Source organism: Poecilia reticulata, chromosome 13 (genome assembly GCF_904066995.2).
Source record: "Poecilia reticulata chromosome 13, P_reticulata-male-v2, whole genome shotgun sequence".
In the NCBI taxonomy this organism is placed as follows: Eukaryota; Metazoa; Chordata; class Actinopteri; order Cyprinodontiformes; family Poeciliidae; genus Poecilia; species Poecilia reticulata.
In genome coordinates this window covers 22832115-22857528 of record NC_088842.1, presented here as the reverse complement: position 1 = coordinate 22857528, position 25414 = coordinate 22832115, and the positions used below count along the sequence as shown (strand labels likewise).

Below are 25414 nucleotides of genomic sequence, written 5' to 3'. Positions count from 1 at the left end.
TTTACTCCGCCCGAAATTATAGTGGGAGGGAGGGTACTAGGAGTCAAATCTTTGATTCCATAAGACAAGCTAGGAAGCGTCTTTGGACAGAGAAGCTGAAATAGAGGACTTATCGAGACCTTTTTCTATTTTTTTTTCTCTTTCTTACTCTCTCCAAGGGGCATCCGTAGATTTTTTGCCGCTCGGTTCTGCTGTCTCTGTGAGTCAGTCTGTGGAAGGAGGTTGAACAGGCTGGGGCTTGTTGACTCTTCTCCCTCACTGCTCCGTTGACTGGCCGACCAAATGTGCGTGAAGGGGCTCAATATCATCGCTGTCCTGCTTGGACTCGCAGCTTCAGGTGAGTGAGACTGAAAACACTGTTTTGCTTTTAGTTTAAAATCACGCTTGATGTGCTGAATCTTTTTCTTGGTTGTACACGTTGATCTAATTTGACTTATCGAGTCAAAACTTTCCATGCTGTTCTGTCTTTAGGGGGGGGGGGGGGGGTTTAAAAGAGGGCTGGAAGACTATTTGGATATTCCATAACCAGTCGAGGTTTAAAATAAAAAGACAACCGTGATTGACTGTCCGCTAATTAAGACTCCGCTGGGACCCCTAACCTTTAACTCAATGCGCTGCCGTGCGTCATCGGGAAGTGGAGAACTTTGGCACTGTGGCACCGGGTGGGTCGCTTAAGAATTCCTGTAAAACATCCTTAGTTAGAACTTCTTTCTGACGAGCTAACGACTTTACCGGCATCAGAAGTCTGCCGCATTGTCTTTGTGTTTTCGCACAACCTCCTTTTCCTGCCCATTAATGCGCATCCGTGCTTGTGTACGTATGCGCGGAGACTCTAAAGTGGCCACTTGGACGCAGATAAGTCCACCTGCTTCCCGTTAGCAGGGGGTCCAGGATATGTCTTGGGATAAACAGTAATGGAGCACATCCTCCTATTAAAGCGCTCAGACGGCGCCGTAAATGTAGCACGTTTTAACAAGTGCGCAAATGCGCGCATCAGCGACAATTCATTCAGCGTACGGCAGGTTGTTTAACCTTGAAGTAATCTGCGCCCAGCCCTGTTAAGTGGATTATATTGATTGAACATTTCCATCCAGTGCCAAAGCACCACGCAGGGGTCCGGTGTAGCAGCAAGCTGCTTATGTTTACAGTGAACATGTGCCTGTGGATCCATCATAACAGTCTGACAGGGCCTGAGCTGCAGGATGGCTACATATTTGGATGTGGAAGGATGGCTGATCAAATAAGTATGTTTATGGGGGAACTGATTGCAGCTCAGCAGTATCTCAGTTCTCATGATTGTTTGCTGTAGAGTTTTCCTTCAAGCTTTGTTGCACTGGCATCCCACTAATGAAACAAGAAAGCACGTCTCACTTTCATGACAGATATAACACATGTGCACAACATTTATTTTCATCTGTATTTTTAACATCTGTTGCTATTGCATAATCTGAAATTTTTTTTTTTTTGCTCTTCCCCCTGCTGTTGTTTTAACAAGTGAAGGGTTTTCCTAAAGACATTTGGTTTTCATTATTGAACTTGCAGAAAGACTCATAATATTACAAAACAGAATGGTGTTGCCCTAAGTTTTGGACATCACATGTGCTGGAGACGTGACTATGACCTCATTCTGATATTCAAGGCCTTGGACAACATGATTCTTATTAGGTTTACCTAAATCTCTTCTGAGAGACCAAAACAAAGTAGTGCATAGTTTTTAAGTAATTTGAGAGATGATCTAAAACTAAAGATACAGGCTTTTCAAAACATTTTAAAACTGGATATCCCCCCAAAAAATTATGCTTATTTTAATTTAGCAACCATTTATGCTGAAACCACTAAATGTCCAATGTAAAATAATGCCATCAGAAGTCAAGTGGTTAGAAATTGCAGTCAACTTGTGCATAATTTAATTGTAGGAAGAATACATACGTTTAAGATCTCATAGGTTGCAGGAATTCTCCCTGGTTAAAACCAAGGAACACAAGCAGGTGGGTTAGAAATGCAGTTTTTGAGAAGTTTAAAGCAGGAATGTTCCAGACTTTGAACAACTCACTGTTCAGTCCATCGTCTGGAAATGGAAAAAATATGGGACAGCTGCAAACTTACAAATGCATGACTAAACTGACAGGCTTCTAGGGTATGTTTTCTGATAGACGCTGCCCTTGCCTCGGCCTAAGTTCAGTCTGGAGGAGCTGCGGAGTCCTCCTGCCATAAGCTGCTCAGTTTGACCCACCAGCAAAACTATGTGTGGCAAACAGCGTGCATCATCCTAAGCACATCATCTTCATTCGTGAAGCATTGTGGTGAGAGGATCATATTGGTTCTACATTGCAGTGCCTTCCAGTTTAAATTTTTAGGATTTTATTTGTTTTGCAGTGAGGATGTCCCATGTTAGAATCCCAGCTTGGCTTCTTTCTGCATGGAGCTCTTATGTTCTCCATGTGTACTTGAGGGTTCTGTCTATATTTGTCAGCGTTCTCAAACAATTCAAACACATAACTGCTAACCAGTCACAGTTATCTACCACTTCCTGCTAGTCTAACACATAAAATCCAGATCAAACTAACGGAGGAATGTGGGTGTAATGTGACAAAATGTGAGCAGTTAAAGGGATATGAATGCTAATGTAAACTTGGTAGGTTTTGAAAGATATTACACTTGAAATTCTAATTTCTGTCTGTATTCATTTGAAAGCTGTGCTGTTAAATGCTCCTCCCTCCCAACCCCCACCATCACTGGTAAACATCAGCTCTAGGTCTCCTCGGAGCCCCCTCCCTGTTTTGGGTGTGTAGCCCACACTGCTGCCCACAAGTTTCCATCTACCACAGTTAGAAATATGAACCATGAGAGGAAATGTGGTTTTCGTTTTTTCGCCAATCATTGTACTTGCACTTTTAGACGGGCCTACATTTCTGAAAATTGTCATCAGTGGTTACAGTTGAATTGCATATAATGGATGTTGGTGTCAGGATGCAGCCAGTTCTGTTGGAAGTCATCAGCTTCAACCCACATTAGCTCTGCAACGATTTACAAAAAAAAAAATACAAAATCAGCCTGTGCTTTTAGAGATCCCTCAGATAAGAATGTATAACCAAATTTTGCTGACGCATGTTCATATTTGACTACATTCTGTTCCATTAGTCCTATTCTTAAACTACTGAGTATGTTTCCATTTGAAACAGCCCCATACTTTACATACTTACTCCACCAAAGGTCCTGCCACACTTTTAGCATATGTTGCCAATTTCCTCTTGGTGAACAAAGTTTCTTTCATGTTGAGTTCTGGAGAACTACAACATACAGTCCAGAGATACCTGGACTTCAGGAAGGTCAAAGTAGAACAAACTGCTGATTTTACTATTAGATATAATAGTTTGCCTGCATTGTGTGAACTTTTAAGAACTTATCAGTTATTCTAATTGATGGAATAAATGTTTAAATAACATGAAATTCCAAAGTCACTGCATCCCAATAGAAGGTGTTGGGTATTTCTGGGAACATAACGTGACTTTGGAACTCACTGAGGAGCTACGGTTTTGCTTTTTAAAATAAAATATGTAATGAAGCAGACATGAAAATGACAATCCAGGGGTAGCTGAAGGCTCACGATGCTGAGTGGTGAAGGCTTCCACCCTCACCGTTTCTGTTTCTGTTCATGCATGCAACCCTGGATCTGAATAGCAGAGGCTGAAACAGAAACATTTTACAGTTTTATTCCTGTAAGATGTATAAACAAGGTCACACCAAAACAAACGAGCTCTGTAAACACAAAACTTGGACCAGTCAGCTGAACGTCTAATCAAATGTTGCAATCAATAATGAAATTTTCAAAAAACTAAAAGTGAGAAAAATGTGATCAAAATAATCATTAGGAAAACTTATAGCTGATTAGGGAGTTTGCATCTGTCTTTTTTTATTTATATACAGTCATTTTCAGTAAATTAGAATATCTGCACATACATAATAACAGTAAAAAAATACCCCAGTTTAAAAATACCCTTTAAAAGGTAGTTTTTTTTAAATGCAAAAATACATTTTTGCAATAAAAATTTATTTTTGTTCTGATATAATCTAAAATGTTGTGTGTTCATTAGCTATAAGCAGAAACTCATCTTAATAGAAATGAAGGCTTGAAAACATTGATGTGTGTATCATAGGTTTCACATGGTGAATTCAGTTATTTAAATGAACATTTTAAAAGCATTCTAATATGATTTTTTTTTCATAAATGGTACTATAAACATTAGACATAGCTGCTCAGTGCTTTAGGAAATTCATTGCATGAATTAAACCAGAGAGAATTTATGTTTTAAGTTTTAATAAAATTTGTTTTACAATTTTTGCGAGTGGAAAATAAATATTTCATCACAGTTTGGGGTCTAGAGGGTCAGAAAGCTGAGGGGTGTTTCTGTGGAGTGTGTAATGTTTCTGTTGTTTTTTATTTAGGATACAGGGACCAGCCTGGTGGGATATTACAAAGACCATGTAGACGTTAGATGGATGTTGTTGTTTTGATTTTATCTGTAGTGGTTGGCAGCAAACTTCCAGGTGTTTTATGGCGGTTGAACTCCTCTGATTAACGTATTTAGTGTCTTTGCGCTGACACTGAGATCTGGTAACTCACACATCGTTTGTTCTCCTTTTACTCATTGAGCTTTGTTACTGAGCTTGTAAATGGTGAGCTCAGAAGGAGGATGGAGACAGAGGCATTCGTCCAAACTCCCAGTTCCAAACTGGTCATACTGACATTTTGTACAGTCCTTCGATTTTTCACTGCATGTATTTTAGAAATGGTACACATACATTGGGTTGGCATGGTTTTCCACAGAAAACCTGCTAAGCGCCATGGTATGGCTGTCAGCTAACGACCTACTATTTAACTACTTTTGAATAATTAATTTATTTTTTTAAGTTGATCAGAAATTAGAAAATATTGCTAGGTGTAATATGCGTATAATATAAAATATGCGTTATTAAAAAACGTTATTGACACCAACAAAGTATTTGACAAGGCAAACATAAAAAAAAAAAAAAGAAAAGAAAAACTACAACCAAAAGGCTCATTGTAGCCTTTCTGGTGAGATTGGGGTTTGGCAATAAAATTTATTTTATTAATCAAATTTCCTGTTTGTGAAGATTTAATTTTTACAAAATCGGCATATTTTGCTGTTCATAGTTCAGTTCCAGTGTAGAGTCGGCTCACTGAAGGACTATTGAATTTCATGTATTTATTTTTGACTTTGAATTCGTCAACTCATAGAAGAAATGATTGAAATAAAAAATATATATATATATATATTTTTTATATTTTCTGTCATTTGTTTTCTTTTTAAGGAAAAAAGTGAGGGGGGGAGGAAATGTTTTAAACTGGAAATCAAATCTGGTTCTTGCTTTGGTTCTTGCTTGACTGTGACAATGTGCAGGCTTGCATGAGGTCAGACTTCCTTTAAAAACTTGCAATACAGAGAAAACCGTCATACTAAACAGTATCGGTACCACATTTTCTGGCAATGTGGTACCGATTGCCAGAAAATCGGTACCACATTGCCGATTCTGTCACGTTTTTCTCGTTTTCATCACATGGCTGACATTGATCACTTACACTCCAACTAACAATTTGTAGGAAGAAGGGAGGTCAACTTCGCTCAGTTTTAATTTCTTAAACTAGGTTACTTTCTTGTCTCGTCCAAACACAGATATCCAACTAAGTCGTTTTCAAACATCGTCATCCATCTTTGTTGACTGTAGCTCTGTCGTCTTCATGTCTGTGCCTTACTTTAATGCCTCTCTTCCCGCAAGATTTTTCCTCTCCAGACAGTAACATGGAAAGCTCACAAGCTGACATGTGCCAGCCTGTCTTAACATACAGGTTTAGCACACAAGAACACATACTTTGCCAGTGACTGTACAGCTGCTGTTGACTGCAGAATACCAAACGATCACACAAGCTGTGAGGCTTCAGTTGAACCTTGTTGAGTTTACAGTACAGGAGAAGCATCTTGGAAATGTTTACTGGGATATATCTGTTATCTGTCTCTTGTGGCGCCTCTAATCTCTTGCCTGTAGTGGCATGAACAGAAGAAAACATGGCTGTGGTCTTTTTTTTTCGACATGGTGTGCTGACACACCTCGGAACCCTTTGAGATGAGTTGACAGAACGGCTCAAGGGTGCGTTGAGTCGACGATGACGTATTAATACGCAAGGACAAGCAGCTGTCTGTGAAGTGTTAAAATGTGCCAAGGTCCTTGGCGCCAAGTGCAAACAGGGAATTTGATTTCATTTCACACTGTAAAGTGTTTGGGTTTGCCAGCGGGTGTACAATTTGAACACACACACATTTATCTCCATCTCAGGAAAACTCAAATTCTGCATTGTTACTAGTAGCATTTTCTGTTGCCACAGTTTTCCAATTTGTTTTTTTTTTTTTTGGCCCGGTTCTCAAAGACCTGGGCACAAACAAACAGATCTGCATGTCCAAGTAGAACCCCAGGTAAATTTCCATATTAGTCATTATTTTCCTCTGAATCCCTTTCTGCACGGGAATGTATGGAAAGCCAAGATGCATGTCCTTGTGTGTAAGAAACTAGAAACATTAAGAGCAAACTAATGATAAAATCATTGTCAAAGCCAGAAAAGGAAAAATATGATCCATCTTCAGTAATTTATTTTAAAATGTACAGTTTAAACCAGATATAAACATAAATCAAATTAAAATGAACACATTTCTTCTCGCTGTATGAATTTAAATCAGATCAAACATCTCTTCTTTTATGTTAGTTAGAAATCCTAAAATAATTTTTCTTGGCTAATTCAGAAGTGTACAGACATTTGGCAGTCCATCACATACAGGAGTATCCATATATCTAAAAAAACGAGCATTTTCTAATTTTGCTACATTACGGTCTCAGTTTTTTATTTATTTATTTTCTGTGGTTTTATCTTATAGACCAACACAAAGTAGGAATTGTGTAGTGGAATAAAAAACAATATGTTTCTTTTTAGAGTTTTTTAATGGTAAACATATGAAAAGTGTTGTATTTCTATTCATCTCCCCAGAATAAATACTGTGGAACATCTTTTGCTCTAACAATGTGCTGCATGTCTTTTGGATAATGTTTTTAGCAAGAGAATGAAATCGTCTAATCTCTTTGTAAAACATCTCAAGACCAGTCAGGTTTGGATGAAAGGCGTCTTTGAACATCAGACTTGGTCTTACCGCAGATTCTTATGTGGATTTAAGAAGTTTTTTTTTTTCTTTTATGCAGCGCCGCCCTGCATTTAAATAAAACACTTTTCAATCCACTGTGACCAGCTTCACTCTGCCTGTTGAAGAAAATTCCCCAAACCGCAATGCTGATTAAACACAACAGAGGTCTGGATATAATCAGACAAAGAAATAAATAAAAAGCTCAACACAGCCTTTGGAGGTGCAGGAAAATCTGGAGCTAAAAACAAAGTTTTGTGAAAAATGTCTGTATTTGCTTTCCACACATCGTCACTGTCACTTTGTGGATTTTTCCGCTGCTAAGAGTACAAAGCTAAGCACTCACTTCATTTACATGTGCAAGTAAAATTAGTATGTTAAAGATAACAGAAAAGAAACACGAAAATAAATGACTTTATAAATATAAATAAACCAACTTGCCTGTTGGTTTTTTTCACAGATTGGAATTTAAAAAGCGTGCTTCGTCATTCTTTGTAAAAAGACGATATATTTATTGTGAAAAAGTTTCATAAGCTGCTGAGCAAGTTATAACCAGTCACATCAACAAGGTACTTCAAGTAGAAAAGTTATTTAAAATGATTGCATAAAAGCTTAACTGCAGTAAAAACTATTTGCACCCCAGTTTGTATCTAATTAAATGTTTCACACACTCTCCACTAATATGTTCCTGCAGTGTTTGAAAGCACAGAAAGCCGTGACAAAGCTGCAGGGTTGTTTGACACCAGTGGCTTTTATTCATTAGGCAGGAAGTTGAGCAGAAAGAGAAGGGAAAGAAATGCAGTTAAAATGGCCGCGGCTGGGAATCAAACTTTGGACTACAGTTTTGAGGATTGTAGCTTCAGCATAAGTCACAGTCACAGCCGCTCTACCAATGAGCCACATAGCACCCAAGCTGCAATATTCGACGCTTGTATAACATTCATTTGCAAATTCCACTTGTCTTCCTTCTTGGATTTGGCGGAAAGTTGAGTTGGGTTTAAGTCATTCCTAGATTTAGTTTCTGACTTTCCTGGAAACTGGAATATGGCAGAAGTAGCAGCCACTGGCACTTGCTCTTTGTTCACTAATGTCCATATTAGTTCCTACTGGGGGTTCTTGATTATTTCCTCACTGCACTTTTCCTAGATGTGTCTGAAGCAAAGATCAGTGTGTGAAGATTCAGTTTGCCTGTCAGTGGCTTCTTCAATTAACTTAATTGAAGAAGTTAATTTGTCTTCTGTAGGTGACGCATGTGGAACCAATGGAGTCGCAGTTTGAGAACTATATGCGAAAATACAAATATAAATTTGTTAATTATTATTATTTTCTTTTTTTTTCTAAGCCTGATTCAACCTAAAAACACAGAGACAGACTGTGCTTTTCCTCATTAAAAAGCCAGTCCCTCTACACCGCATAGTAAAACCGTTTGCAAGGAGCAGTTCTCTTTGTGACAGTCTTGGAAAATTGGTATGTGCCCCTTTAAGGCAGCTTGCAACGATCAGAGGTCTGTACCTCCTACACAATGTGGCTTGTCCTCGCTGTGTATACTGTCATTTGCCCACTCCATCATCAGCTCTGGAGCACAAGGGGAAACCGCAGTGGGACTGGATCCATTCTGACTCACACCACTGTTTCACAAGGGACATCTGTCTATGTAGTGCAGTAGTAAATATGTTAAATTATAAGGTAGCCTTTTTGTTGTTGGATTGTTTGCGCACCAGACGCTTGTGGGCTGAGCTGGATCGAAGCTTAGACCCCCTCCTTCTATACCTCCTGCAAGAGTATCTAATCCCAGGGAGAAGTAGTCGAGTCAGCTGCTTGGTGGGAGTGAAAGGAGTTTGATGGATTAAATACTTATCCTCATTCACTCACTTCACGTTTCCTCTGGACACCGTCGCCTGATGAATTACAATTGGGCTGGAGGAAGTAGGAGGAGAGTGGAAGGAAGGAAGGAGGAGAGAGTTCAAAAGAGAGATTGATTTTTGGTCAACTGACCTCTAGACTGCAGTCGGACACGTTAGTCCGTCGTGTTTCTCCACATTTGTCTTTAAAGAAAGTGGGAGTGGAAAGTTTAATAGCAAAACGATTATGATGAACATTTTCAGTCTGAGGAAAAAAAGATTTCTGTCCATTACCTTATAAAAAGCATTTTTAAAAGCTTTCTTTCGCTTTTGGTTGTTTTTGAGCTTTGAGCAAGATTACTAGAGACAGGTTCTCGGTTTGAATCTTGCACATGAAGAAAGATAATTCTGGATGTTTAAAAACACATGGATATAACTTAATTAGTGTATTTCTTTGTGGATTTTTTTTTTCTCGGTGTAGCAGAATCTGGTTTGTAGGATGTTTTTTTAAACGGAGCATCCTCCACACGTCTTTGCTCCACTAGTAAAGATGTGTGAAAAGAAATAAATTAGTTTTTAACTGGAGCAGCAAAATCTCACCTTGAGAAATGTTCAAAACCCAATTTCTTTTGAGTGATTTTTTTTTCCAAAGGAGAAAAAAAATGTTAAATGTAGCTTTTATTTTAATTCAAGCATATCACAAATATTGACACCTCTGTAATACTTTGAATAACCCTTTGTGCACTTAATATTTCATAAGAATAAACACATAAGGATCTTTGACTATTTGCTCCAGTTTCTTTTCATCTCTGTCCTCTTCAGCTCAGCACATGTTTTCTATAGGATTTTGTCTTGATTTAGCTAAATATCTTGGCTCATCAAACTGCTGAAAGAGTTAGTGATGGACAGTTTTCATTTTAATCTTCGGGCATTTGATTTCATCATTTCAGGCACATTAATAAGGTTCCCTGGCCAATTGAAGTAAAAACAAGCCCACTTCATCAGATACTTGTACAGTGCTCGTGAGGTGCTTTTCCACACAAGTATACCTTGATTCAAACCAGATACTTGAACCTAAAAGTCCAATTGTAGTTATAGTTCCTGTTAAATTTTATAAAGTCTACAAATTTATTGTGATGCGACCAAAAAAGCTTTTCCTCTGTCATGCCAGTTTTAAGCATTTTTTAAAATCCTAGATGAGTTTAACCTTGTAGCTGTTAAACAAACAAACCAACAAACAAACAAACAAACAAACAAACAAACAAACAAAATAATTCCTCACATATAAAGAATAAAAAGCATCTGCCATTGCTAGATAGCCCATTCTGTTCTTTTCCAAGACATCGGCCTCTGCCACGTGATATTTTCCCTGCCCTCGGGGAACAGGAAGTCTCAGAAACAGTTATTGGCCAAGATTGTGTGCATAAACAAGATTTTTTTTTCCACGCTCACAGCATACAGACATTAAGTGTATATGTAAAATTAGTGAAAACATAAAAGATTACTTTTTGAACTGTCATACATGTATGAGCAACATAAAAAAGTAGAGATTTTAAGAAATGTTTTTTTAAGGAATTCTTGGCACAAATTTATAATAATGTCCAAAAAACTGATTTCTTACCGACATATTATTTTTCTAATGAAATTAAAGTTCAGAGTTAAAGTTGGCTAACTATGCAAATTTGCAAATGCCAGCTAATAGATTATCAAGTAGCATTTTGACTAGATATTTTCACTTCCCAAGCTGCATTTTCTTTCCTCTATGTATTATGCTCTAGCAGATAGATGAATTTTCCTTCAATAATTTACATTTCAGAGGAAAAAAATTATGAATTGGTGAATCCACAAATAGGCTGGAGTCCACTATATGGTTTTCAAATTTCTAGCTAGCAAACATTGCATTTGCCTCTGTTATGCTGCATTACTGTACTTCTTCCCAGCTTTTCCTATCTCCCATCTCTATATCACAATGTTTATTTCAGCACTGTGTCCATCTCAGGGGTTCCCCTTCCATTACACCACTCAACACTGACCCACTCCCTCAGCTCTGGGTCCTGAAAACATGTTACCTGAACTGGCTTTTCCCAGCCCCTCGTGAAAGGCAAGCCTTGTACAAAGACAGAAAGAACCAAAACTGGCCTTGTGAAAGTTCTCACAAAGAGCAGAACAGGCTCTTTGTGAGAGACTCGGCTCTATGCGTGTTTTGTTCCGTCTTAAAATGTGTCCTTCAAGCGCGGGGCAGCAAAAGAGGCTGGTTTCCTCCCATGGTGATGTTGTTTCTGAGCCGTGATTATGAGAGGAAATGCACAAAAACGGGCCCTTTTGGGGGTAATGTAATGGGACTGATTTTCTGATTCAGTAAGTTTTGCCAGGTCCTTGGTTTCACTTGCTGTCATTATGTGTCCTCCCCTTTCTTTAAGTCTTGAAGGAAGATGATTTTCAGCTCTGGCTGAACACTGCTTGTGTAAGATGTTTAGCCTAAGCTGGAGTGTGGAATAGTTCTTTGTAAATGACTGTCAGGCACGTACAAGAGCAGGTTGCCTGGTTTACGTCAATACAGGATAAATCTTAGAGTTTTCTAACTAGTTTGCCTAAACCTTTAAAAGATATACTGCCTTTTTTCACATTGCAAACATGAATGTTTATGTATTATAATGGGATTTAATTTTATAGTAAAAAGTCAACAATAATTACATCCAAATTTAAAAGAAAATCTTGCATGAGTTTCAAGTTCTTATCTGGACTTTTAGACCTGGACCTTTCTTTATTGTACACAGAGATAATGTTCAGCATTTCATCGACCTTTTCAAAGGAAAGATGCATGGTACCAGTTTGTAGCAAAAAAAAAAAAACTAATTTCCACTTGCATTTGCAGTCTCTGGACAGGTTGATGATAATCAACCTCAAAATAAAATATGGTACAATGAGTAACCTTTAGAATTCACCTGATTAGTTAAAAAAAAAATAACTGTCTTAATCTCAGCATAAATTCAGCTGTTCTGTGGCTGGGTAAGTGGTTTCTGAGAGAGCATTAATGAACAAACATCATGTAGCTCAGTCATCACAACACTGATGGGATAGTTTAGATCAAAGCATACTCATTTTAGAGTCTCAAAGTTCATCTCTAAATCTAATTGAAAAATGTGCTGCTTAGACGACCACCCATCCAATCTGACTAAACTTGACCTATTTTTTATTTTTATATATTTTTTTAAATGGAGCAATATTTCAGTGCAAGACTTGTAGAAACATCGCGCAAAAAACATGATTTTGCAAAATTTGATTCAGGTCGGCTGAATTCAAATCACAATCTTCTCTAATTCTTATAGTAATAAAATTAAGAATTATTACTAATTTTTAATCCCATTCAATTCACAAATGTACTCTGTCTTGGTCTATCACAAAAAAAAAATTCCTGTGAATTACAATATGATTTGTGGTTTTGACATGACAAAGTGTAACAAAGGTCAAGAGAGACACACTTTTGCAAGCCTCAAGGAGAATTCACCAGCTGAGGTGAAATTGGAAGAATCTATTTAAACCAGGATTGTAAATTTAGTGTTCAGGAGGATGCTAAGTATATAAAATAAAGGATGGACATTTAAAGCACTGATAAATGTGTTAATTATTCTGGGTGCAAGAGAGAGAAGAAATAAGTTGCACGGAAGGAAGGTTCCTGCAGACAGAAAGTTTAGGTAAAACTAAATGTCTGGGTTTTGCTGATCCTCCTTAAAGCCCTCCTAAATGTCACTACCAAGGCTCGGCTGCTTCTGTAAGCTTATAAGAGTGTGTGCCTCTGTCTCAGAGAATCTGTGAGAGGCACAAATGTTTATCCACTGTTGTTTTTGTTCTAAAGTTATAAAAACCAAATGGGACCTCTTGCAAGCACAGTAAAAGTTTGGTTTGCGTTGCTGTTGTAAATGTCAAGCTTGTTTTCAGACTGTTCTGGACGCTGCCAGGGTTGCCCTTTGTCACTGATTCTAGTTGTAACTTTCATGGACAGAATTTCTAAATGCAGCCAGGAAGATCCCAGTTTAGACTTTACCATTTAAGACTTTAAGTTTAAATGCTCCTTTTTGCAGTTGATGTAGTGTTGCTGGCCTTCATCAACCTCCTGGAGGCACTGGGACAGTTTACAACAGAGTATGAAACAACTGGGATTTGAACAACCTTCAAATATGAGGTTATTATGGGTTGTCACCTCTAGGGTGAGTTGGCTGCTTCTACAAGAAAAGAAATTCAAATATCTAGGGTGGAGGAAGCATTGGTGGGATGCTGACAGGCTGCTGTAATGCAGCTGGTGTAAGGTGGGGCAGAAAACGATGAACTGGAAGGGAACGTTTTATTCCTCCCTTTCCTCACTCATGAAACGATCTCTGTCTGCAGCTGGATCCATTCCTAGGGATGGAGAAGGGAATGCTGCTGAGTCACAGCTACTCTGTTTTTGTCATATTTACATCAGGCTTAAAAAAGTCCAACCCGACCCGCCCTGAGCTGGATCCAACCAGGCCAATTAACTTTAATTAGAGACCAGAGCCCAAAGTAAACCTGCTATATTTTAATTAAGATTTTACTGTTTTCACTTTTAGACCATCATTTGAGTAAGCATTGTAACTTCTCCCTTTTGCAGTTTTTTTTTAACATCTTCCAACTCCATTTTGTCGCTTGTTATTGCAGGGTGAGTCAAGTGCAAGCCATCTGGGATGTGAAATTTATAGGATTGAAGCAGGGCTGTGTGCAGTGTGCTGCACCAGCTGCAGTCTAATGAACCTTTACACCTTACTTTCTTTCTTTCCTTAACAGGGAAATAAAAACTCCTCTACAAAACTCCTCTACAACTTCTCTATTTAGACTATAAGTAGATTAATACAACTTCATATCCAGCATTCTTGTTTGGTTTTATATGTGCTGTATGTATTGTAAGCTTATCAAATGCACCACAGAAGGCCAAACCTGATCTTAACATTTTGGTTTGGGTCATATATCTATTCTACTGCTTTGTATAGCACCAGTTGTGATAATTTTGCCGTCTGGGGGCCTTCCTAGAGAAATCTTCAGGCATATTCTACAGAGACTATCTGCTTTAGAGATTGTTTTCATTATGACTCAATAGTCTTGGGAATGATTCAGAATTCCTCTGGGTAGCCAAACAGAAGAATGTCTGAAAAATTATTTTTGAACCATAATGAAACAAAAACTTGAGGTGCTCTAAACACTTTCTGTTAGCAATGTACCAACCTTGACGGTGTGAAAACATGAATCTGTCAATTTGGCTACACACATAAGAACCTGCCAACCCTGGTTTCCTCTAAATTAAGTATATTAATTAGTCAAATACTATTTAATATTCATTCCTTCTTCTTCAGAAAGCTTTTCTTTACAGTAACGGGATCACAGCCAAGCAAATCTAATCACACTTGAGTGATTCTTGCTTATTATTTCACAGTGTATCAAAGTATTTACCCCTTTACCCCCAGACGGAGCAGTGGAGTGGAGCAGCTTGCACCAAGTAGTGTTGACGGGTGGAATAAAGTACATTAATGGTTCAGCATGTTCATTGTAATGTAATATATTGGATGTATTGATAGAAAATATGGAGTAATGCCAAGTCCAGTAGTATGTACTGTAGAGGCTGTGTGTGTGTGTGCGCGTGGGTGCGGGTGTGTGCGCGTGTGTGTGTCAGCAGTGAGCATCCTGAGTTACACACACTGAGGAAAGATGTACTTTGACCTTTTCCAAGTATTCCTGCTGCTGTTTGTGACTCTAAACATCTGCGGTTGCAAGACAAGGATGTGCAAATACACAAACACACACTTTCTGAGCAAGTTAGTGTTTGTATTTGAGATGCTAATCTTAGCTACTTTCATAAAATTCAGTTACTGTGAGTATCGACTTGCTTTACACAGGGCTCCTATATGCAGTCCCACAACATTTTTAAAAAGTATGGAATTTGATGCATTTTCTTGGTCTGGATAATGTGGAAAAAGAAATATTTGTACTGGCAGACTTTTTCCCCTTTCCATTACGAAAAAAATAATCTTTCTTCTTTCATCAGCTTCTTCTTTCCTTTTCAGTAGTTGTTACTATTGACCATACAAATACACAAAGTGGAAATATGAAAAATACATTTGCCTAATGGTAACCCTGCAATTAAAAAATTGTTTCCTTTTTTCCTTCTTCCCCATTTCTTTCCCTTCTTCCTTTCCATTGCATCTTCTCTTCATTCTGTGATTTTTGTTTCCTGTTTCCTTTCTTCTTTTGACCCCGTCTTTCTTACATCCTTTCATTTGTCCTACCTTGTTTCATTCCTTGTCCTTTCTCTCTACCTTTAATTCCTTCCTTCCATGTGTTCATTCTTCTATCTGTCCTTTTTCACATTACCTTTTACCATTTCACCTTTGTTTCCTTGGTCTGGAAAAGTAAAAAAATGTTGCACATTATTATTTATTTTAATTGGTGGTTAGTTTTGTAACCCTCTTTTATAAATGGGTAATTTTTTTACTTAACCTAAGACCTTCTCACCTCTGAGGCCAACATGAGATTAAAAAGTTGCAGAAATAACCTCTGGACGCTGGGTGTGTTCAGTTCTGGCCAGACAGGATGTTCACTCATAAACAAGTCGGTGACCTAGATTAGAAAGGGGAGGTGGGGGGGTGGACAAAACAAGAAATACAGCAATAACATTGGCAATAAGCAGAAAAAAACAAGTATAATTATGCTAGCTCTTTCTTAAAGTGCAAACAAACAAATCTTCCATCCTTTTATTTTACTTTTATTAAAAAAAAACAAAACACTATTATAAGCTAATCATATTTTTGACCACTCTTCTCTTCTCTCTTTGAGTAAATTACTCAAATTCTATGATCCTTATGGTCTTACTCAAGTAATGACATGCCACTTAGTTCCTGCTAATGACTGATTAATTAATGTTCTTGTACTTTTAGCCACTGGGAAAAATGAATAACCAGGGCACTGTCCATAGTTTAGAAAGCACCATCATTCTGCTAATTAAATGTTTTCCTTTGAAAAGCCCTAATTAACCTTAAGTCCCAACCAGTTCAGTTTACGTCAAAGGACAGTGTTGTTGGACGCATTGCGCTGTATTCTTGTTCAGAGATTGGGGGGCGGGAATTTCAATTTGTATGTTTTAAATGAACTTAAGGTAGGACTGGGAAATGAAGTGCTATGGCCTGAAAGTGCACTTTCTAATGGTAGACATGAGGGACAACGTAAACATGAGCTCTGAAGTCATTTTAAATTTTACTTAATCGCTTTTCTAATCTTGCCTCTGGTCTTTAAACACTAAACAAGAATGTAAAAAGTGATGTGTTTAACTTTGGGTTGTGATCTCTGAGGAGCAGACGTTGCAGAGATTAATCCAATTTTCTCATGAGTAAACAAGTCTTGGCGGCAGGCTTCAATGGAGCCATCTTAGAGGCTTAATGAGACGCTTCACAGCATTAGCACTACCTAGTTTTCAGGCTCTTCTAAAAGCTGTGCCTCCAAGAGAAGTAATTTATCAATCAGTTGGGATACTTGTGAATTTTACACCCAGACTTGCAAACTAAAGGTAGGAAAAAGTTGCTAATATTGGTGCCAATTACTTTATTGAAGTATCCACAGGTCTATGGAAGTATGAAGTGATTTTAAATAACCAACATTCCTCTCCTTGTACCCAGTGCTTCTGTGATTCTGCATTGTAAAAGGAATGTCTTGTGTATAACCTAAAATATGCACCTAAAACAGCCAATGCCCAAAGTCAATAAATCTCTTTCTTTGTGTTTCTTGGAATGACTAGGAAACATTTTCCATCTCTAAAACACCTCTATTGCTTGTTCATATGCTCTGCAGGATGAGATCTACAAAACCACTGGACACACAGTCTGTATTTAATCATTGAGGATTAAATACATATGCCCCACATGACTTAAGGCTAAAAAGTGACATTAGTCAGACATCTGAACAGTGTATGTGTTCAAGTGAATAGCAGTCACAGCTGGATGACATACCATGCAGATGATGGCAGACTTTTTCATTCAGCTGGGGTAGAAATGTGTTTACTATATTGAAATGGGAGGATGTTGTGGCTCTAGCAGGTCCAGATGTTAACTTTTCTCTGCCACTTTTGATAGCCTGGTCATTCAGTCCTCAATGTGCTGTTGTAAATGACTCATTATAGTTACCTGGGTAAACTACCAAGCTCTGCTTTTAAGTGGTTCCAAATTGCAAAGATGTTGTTTACACTAGTAGGTGGTTTTTGTTCAACATCAACCAACATGGTGAAGTTGTTGTTGTTCTTCCATGATTTTTTTTTTTGTTCTTTTTTCCCAGCTCATAAATGCTACACTCTTTGTTGTGTGAATGAAAAAATACCACCTGTTTCATCATTTTCTGGCTACACTGGTCACTTATTGTGTAAACAGATACCTCAGTGTCATAGTATTAGTCCGAGAAGTTGAAATTATTTGGGTAAATTTTATTTCTCTCAAAAAATATTAGGTAGGTTTCAACTTTCACTTTAAATTGTCTTTGTAATTGCAGCCCAGGTTTTGTTTACAGAAATTCTGCATGACATTTAAATTATGAGTCCCTTATTCAGATGTTTTACTTATTATTCTAACAAACTACAACCCTTGATGATGTAATTCTCAAAAGCACATGTTTAAATATCTCTATTTCCTCAAAGTGTTGAATCTGCTGCAAATCATCACTATAAAGCAAAATGCTGTAAGCTGCTGACATATTTTGTTTTAGATGGACAGTTAAATAGTACCTTGACAATCCTCCATTCCTCTGTGCTATTTATTTCTTCTAGTCAACCTTAACAAAAAAGATTTCAAATTTCATGAAAAATGGGTAATTTAATCCGTACGCAGTATTTTGAACTTATCAACATGGATTTAGGACGCACATGCGCACACACACACACACACACACACGCACGCACACGCACACACACACACACACACACACACACACACACACACACACACACACCTGCATGCAAGCTAAGGAGGGAGTTATTACTGTCTGGACTGATAGAGCTGGAACTGATGATATCTGCTTAATGAACATCCTCCATGTTGGCAATTTAATCCGTTGACTTCAGTGCATCCTTACTGACAGCAAGGTAGCTGAAAGGCCAAAAGAAGTTGAGGTAGAAAATACCTGCTTATCCAGAACACCACATGAGTTTTAACTAAAGGATGGAAAGGATTCTTGCAGTTTTTCTATTGCTCACTTGTTTGACCTACTCCAAGATTTCATCAGGCTCATTTAAAACACATTAGGCTGACAGAGTGCTGTTATGGCCCCAGCGATGAGAGAGTAGCAGGTCTCTTTAATAGCGTGAGGGAGCCCCTCTCACTCTCCTCCCTGTCTACAGGAAACACTGATAAGAAGCTGAAAATGCAGCTTAAGAGCACCAAGTCCCTTACTGATATTTTCAGAGCTTGCTTCTGACTCAATATCCCCATTAACTGTAGTACCAAATCAAAAATTCAGTACAGTAAACAAGTTTTTCGTGTGCATGAAGGGATACATTTATTCAAAGGGAAGATTGCAAGAATACAACATAAGAAGAAGTATAGAAATTGCAGTGGAGTTGTGGAAAGGTGCTAGAGTTACTAAGGGATCGTGTATTTTCCATAAATGACTCTTGACTGAACAGTAGAGCTCTCATGGCATTCTGCACCAGATTAAACCATCATAAAAGCATAAATGAGTGCCTTGAATTATTAGGCATCCTTCTTGAACTTCTTCTTAATCTCCTGTCCATCTCATGCACACACATCCAAAAGATATACTTTAGACATACATTTTGCAACAAAAAATGACATTTTTTTGTTTTTTGTTTGTTCACTTTGGAAATATGTTCATAAATCGATTATGTGTGTGTTTTCCTGGTGGAAGAGTTGATCTTGGGTTACATTGATGGTCTGGATGTGACATTTTTTGTAAAACCTGTTTGCCTTGCATTCAGAAATATTTCCAATGGTATTTAAGACAAAGAATCTTGCAGGGTGAACCAAGAGAGGGATGAGGAATTATTGGCAAAAGGTCCTATTGGTCCTCACTTTAACATCTGTGCATCATCAGCTCTAGTTCAACTTCTCTACACAACCTGAAGCTACAACATAGCAGGAAAATACTGGCCACATCACAATGTACCTGCTACAAATGCATCCAGTAGAACTTTCTTGTACTGCCAATTGCAATGGAAGGCTTTGTTGCTGGATAATAACTGTTGAATACCAAGTTTACAGATGATTTGTTTGCCTTTTAAAGTTTAATGGTCTTGTGAGCAACCCATTTGAGTCTAAATACCATCCTAAACAAAATGCAGGCTATTTTTATTGCACATATTTCTTTTTAGGAAGTGGGGATCTCTTCTTACAATGTGGTTATAATCCAGCAGCACAAATAATTACTTGTAATTTCTTCCCAAATCTTCAGATTATGTGCTATTCACCTTGTTCAGTAGATCTTCTATGCACAGAGTGATGATGACGATGACAAAACCAAATCTCCGAGTTGTGCTGCAGCTTGGCAGACGGTCAGCTTACTGTTCTCCTGGGCATTGGCTTTAATAAGGCTAGACATGCCTTCCACTATTCTTAGAGCATATATGGCTCCTTCTATTAATAGCCCTGGTGATTTTGACCAGACAGCCCTCACATAAACTTCCCCACAGCCACAAGCCTGCTTTCTCAGTGGGCTGCTTCAAAAAACAGTCGCTTCTTTTGTGATCTCCAGGAGAGGGGAAGTGTGATTGCCAGGCGGTACATCAGCAATAATTAAATGTGTTTCTAGGCCTACATGCATAGTGTGTGCATGCTTCTGGACAATGCATGTGGGTAGAAGTGCTAGCTCATTTCCAGGGAGTTTGTGTCATCAGCCACCAGTGTCAAGCAAAATTGGTGCCAGTCTCCCTCTTTGCTCTTACTTACAATTGGTGAATTTCTTGCAGCAGCAGGTAGACATGAATGTGGTCACTTTTCCATTGCATAAAGAGTTGATTAACGTATTCATGGTGCGTCTGTTGTTTTGAATTGTTCATGCTATTTAGCTTTGAATGTAAACATTTCACTACATGTGGCTTTGCAGGTGTCTTGCAGGTGAGCGGAATGCGTGTTTACACATCTGGGGACGTTGAGGCGGTCAATGGGACAGATGTTCGTCTCAAATGCACATTTGACAGTTCAGCTAAGATCAACCCTGAACTTGTCATCGTCTCCTGGACTTTCAAACCCCTTTCAGGAGGCCGAGTAGACAGGGTGAGTTCATGTGTGTGTGTGTGTGTGCGCGCGTGCGTGTGTGGGGGTGCGTGTGGGGGTGTGCGTGTCTGTGTCTGAGCAGGAGAAAGGGAGAACAAATCTCTCACCTCCATTGCTGTGTCAGGGTGCAGCCACCCACTCATCCAACCAAAGGAGGAGGTGGTGAGTCATAAGGCTCCCAATGGAGCATCTAAGACAGCCTGTCTTTATGTACCTTTGTGTCTGCATATTGAGATTTGAGAGAATAAAAAGCAGCACATCCTAATAATTCTGCACTCATTGTAATTTTCTTTAAAATAAAATAAATTCTTATGGTAAGTGTTTTTTTTATTTTTTTATTTTTCCATTTGTAGATTTTTCATTACCAGCAAAAACCATATCTGCCTCCCGATGGCATCTTTAAGAAGCGCGTCCATTGGGCTGGTGATATCATGGGCAGCGATGCCTCCATCATACTTCGGGAGGTCAAGTTCATCTATAACGGCACCTACACCTGCCAGGTGACGAATCCTCCTGATGTTCATGGCCCGGTTGGGGAGATTCGTCTTCGTGTCGTCAAAACAGGTGAACACCTGACATTTTTCAGAAAATGCACTCTAGGCATAAATCTGTCTGAGTACACGGCAAAAAAATTATTTAATTTTAAAATAAATGTAATACTATGTGCAACTGGCCACTGCAAAACTGGGTACTTACAAAGACAATCTGCTGTATAACTCGAATTGTTCTAGAATTATTTTGGTTCAGACTTAGGACTAAAATGATTACATCTGCCTTGTCTCACAGGCTTTTAAGGGAGAGCAAGGCTTTATCCCATTGTTTTTTTTGTTTTTTTTAAACCGCTATTCATGGCTCATCCGGTGCTAATTTACTGCTTGACCTTAATGTTAACAAATGCTGCATTTATTTTTCTACACCTGCACACCATGTCTTTTTCATTCGTGTGTTTTTTTTCTTGTCACAGCTTCTTTCAACGAACTTCTCTACCTGGTCCTGGCCATTGGAGGTGGCATCGCTGCTGTGGTCTTTTGTCTCATAGTCATCGTGTCCTGCAGGAGGTGCAAGAGGAAACACAGACAGAGGCAGCTGGAGGGCGATGAAGAGGTTCCCCGCAAAGAGAGGAAAGACCCCACGGCGTGGTAAGACCAATGAAGTGTAGCAGATGAAGAGGGGGACTAAGAGGAGCAGAAGATTCACACGCTTTCTCTCTTCCTCTGCGAGAGACTCTGGGGATCAGGGCATGCTATGCTCCCTCTTGGGCTCTTTTCCTGCTTCTTGCTTCTCTCTCTTCCTCCATATGCGACTCCTGCCTTCAGATCCCACATTTGTACCCGTAACAGGCAGCTGTTGTCAGACAGAAAGTGAGGAAGACTGTGCCTTTATATAGAAAGTTCTCGATGCTGAACTTTAGCCATATTGCTGCTTAGCCTCTGTGGAATTACTATGCGCCTTTCATTTCTCGAGAGAAACAACTGTTTTATCGATTCATCTTTTCCTGTTTAGCTAAATGGGCCTCCAGCCACATTTCCTGTTTGGAGTAAATGTTTTGATGATGAAGATGTAGAACAATGGTGTATTCTTGCTGTTTACTTCCCTACTAATACAATCCAAGCCCCATTGTACAAGTGCAGTACATGACACGTGTTTGGTGTATTATTTCAAGAAACAATAGAAACATCGAGCACTTTCCAAGCTTCCAGTGAAAATGTATTTGATCACTTTATAAAAACCCTGCACAAAGCTCTGATCATTTTCAGTGGAGGTATGTGGCGACTGTCTGATCTAACCTCTGGGGTTTTGCTTATAGTGGATGTTAAAAGTCTACACACCCCTGTTAAAATGCCAGATAAAAAAAAATATCATGAATCAACATTTTCTATGCATATATATGTACATAAACCAGCACTCAAGCCACTTTCTTTATTCAATTTCAGCATTTAGTCTTCTCAGAGAGACACTGTACTAAGGCTATGAGGAGATAAGGGTGAAAACACTCACAGCATTGTTGAGTTTTTTTTTTTTTCTTTGCATGGGATGGAACTTGTATTCTTTATGGACAAAGAGTAAAAGACTTTGTTTCTGATGAAAAGCAACCATGCCTGCCAACAAAAGCAACCAAAATTACACCATTCCCACTGTGGAATATGGCGGTGGTAGCACCAAGAGCTGGGGTTTCTTTTTGGGAGACGGCACTAGATTTCTTCTTTTATTTTTTATTTTTTTTAATCATCTTTAAAAAATCTCCAGGTGTGTGAAGGCCTTTTTTTTTTATTAAAGTAAACTTGAGAGTTTAAGATAAAGTGTAGTTTTTTATCACACATCAAAGTCAGCATATCAGCTTAAAGAGAGAAAATATTTTTATTGCTTAGCTATAATTTGGACATAAAAATCTGAGGAGGTTCCTGAAGAGGGTTGTGGACTACCGTTGAGTCTTATAGATTTGAAGAGCTTTTCCAATGCAGAAACTGCCAAGTTAAGATGGTGGAGGCTCACTTACTCCTACCAAAGAAAACTGAATGCTGAAATTGAAAAGTCAAATGTTTTAAAATTGTTGCAACGGTTTATGATGGTTTCAACTCTTGCGTACATACACACTAAAACCTGGAATTATAACAGGGGTGTCAACACTTACAAAGCCACTGACCATTTCTGTTCAAAATCACTACTGAAGTCATGTTACTGTGTTTTTGTTTGTTACTGTGTTCTTATTTCTGTGATATGATAAAAGTGTCTTTCAATGATTACACCTGATTGTAAGCGCTTGTTGGAAACAGACATTTTTTTTAACATCTTAAAATATTGTACAAAAATACAAATAATTGCAGTTAATTTTTCTATTGACTGATTTTTTATTTTTTTTTACATTGTCATTTTCTTTTTATGTAGCATTTCTAATAGCTGGTTGTCTGTTTCAAACAATGTGCTGTATTTTCTTGGGGACCTGAGGTTTCTCTTTCAGTTTGCGGGGTTTTCAGATCTTTATATAAATGTTGCTTTAACTCTCACCACCACCAGTAGAAATCGCTTTTTTTTTTTTGCTTACATATTTATTCAAGCTTCAAAATAAATCATTCATTCAAAAACTGAGAAGGAAGAAAATGATTCCGACCCAAAACAAATGCAGATGAGTGAACAGATTTTATCCAAACTTTTTTCAGCCCATCCCAGTTTGATGCTAATCCATTGTACCCTCCTTCTGTGTTTGTATTTATTGGTCTTGGTGTTTTCCTACTTTATCCCAGCCACCCATCAAGGGCCGTCCACCTCTACCTGTCAGAGACATCCATAAAGATTGACAGTTCAGATGGCATGATCTCAGACCCCAGCACCGGAGACCCAAGCTCCTCCGAGGATGAAGGCCCTCGCTCGGATGATGATTACGACTGGGAGGACTAAGAAGGACCAAACAGAGACAGGAATGCTGATGAAATCTCATCAGGAAACTTCCTGGAAGGAGGCTCTAAGGGCACTTTTGGATTGCACTCTTCTGCTAAGCAGAGACTTGCTGAAGGAAGTGCCGCTGCGGTGAAAATGAGAAGATAATGAAGATGTGAGGAAAAATGAAGAATATGAATCTTTTGGAGGGAAAAAAAACAAGATTTCTGTAAAGATCTCAGATTCATTTCAATGCTTGGAAGCAGTTCTAAAGTAAAACAACATTCCTGTTTGGAGGGTCCATAAATGTTTGAGAAAATGAAACGGTGGATCAAACTTGAACAAAACCCCAACGCTTATGTGACAAACTGGATTGTGGACTTAAAGCTGGCCTGGGTAATGTAGAGAGTATGTTTAGCTTTTGTTGGAGCTTTCTGCTGGTTTACACATGAATCTTCTTAGCAGAACAAATGTTTGCTGTAATACTGAGCCACACAAAGTGTGTTACATTTCGTGAGTTGTCCAATGACTGTTTTTAAAATGGAAATATCAAGTTATTTGTAGAGATGCACAAATAAATCATCAGATTTATTTCTAGCTTGACGTGCGCTGGCTGGTGACTATACCCAAACACCAACAAGTCCAGGTTACAACATCGCTCTTTCATGTAGGTGCTGTTATCGGTGAAGAGGACTCTGTTGGCTATTTTCAGGTGTTTAAAAATGAAGCCAAAACATGGAGATGTAAGAACCTACCAAAAAGGAAACGTGTCAACACTTGTGTGCAGCTCATTGAGGCTGCGACAGAGTGAGGTGGAGCAATACTTTCAGAAGGTAACAGGAAGGCTGAATATAATACACCAACGTTGCACTCCTTAATCCTTTAGAGCGCCTTTCAACCTCTGTCTGTCATGAGAAGTGGTGGATTAGGAAATGTTGGCAGTTTTTTTTGGAAATCTCAAAGCTATGGTAAAGATTTCTCCAGTGAGTACATGTGGAGGCTGCTGGTTTTGTATTGCTAGCCATGCTAACTTTGATCATCTGGTGTCGTTCTTCTGCCACACCTGTCCTGTTTGCTGTAGGGATTAGTTGGTGTCCGATCCCTTTACCAGACATCTTTAGACTTGTCAGAAAAAGCTTAATTTTAGTGTTTTCCCTTAAATTCTCCCAGACCATGCCATATTGTTTTGCTAAAAATTGACAAGTTTTAGATTTTTTTAAATTTGTTTTGTTAGGACATTTAAAGTCCTAAAGCTTTGTCACTAGAAGTAACCTGAGAATTAAACCCAAGCAAGTTGAATGAGAAGCGGAGTACTTTACATTAAGACTTAAGTAATACGTCACATCAAATTTCTCATATTAAACGCTAAAAATTTGATTTTTTTTCTTTCCTTCTGTCTAAAAGCCAAAGATTTGATCAGTGGGAAGCAACTACATGTACACACCTGCCCTGAAACTCACATGGGAGTGCACAGTAAGATCTGAAAACCCTTTCTGATTGCAAAATGTCCTTGAAAGCCTGTGCTCTATTCTTTCATTTGTGAATGCATTCCACACTAACAAGTATGTTAAAATGCCCATATTTCAGATTTTTGTGGCAGATTTTGTATTCGTGTTCAAAGTGTTTTAGATTTATAAGAAAATGTTACATTTGTATTTGTAATAGAGCTTTTATAAAAAAAAATAAAAGTTTTCTAATAAAAAGCCTTTAAAATCTT

General features: G+C 38.3%; 1 protein-coding gene across 1 annotated transcript; it reads left to right on the top strand.

Annotated features, from left to right (window-relative positions):
* Nucleotides 1-25414, top strand: LOC103474820 (myelin protein zero-like protein 2). The gene is made up of 4 exons (XM_008426064.3): nt 1-337; nt 20153-20322; nt 20676-20886; nt 21287-25414. Exons 1-4 carry the CDS (start codon nt 283-285, stop codon nt 21463-21465), a joined length of 615 nt encoding a protein of 204 aa, XP_008424286.1. The 5' UTR covers nt 1-282; the 3' UTR covers nt 21466-25414.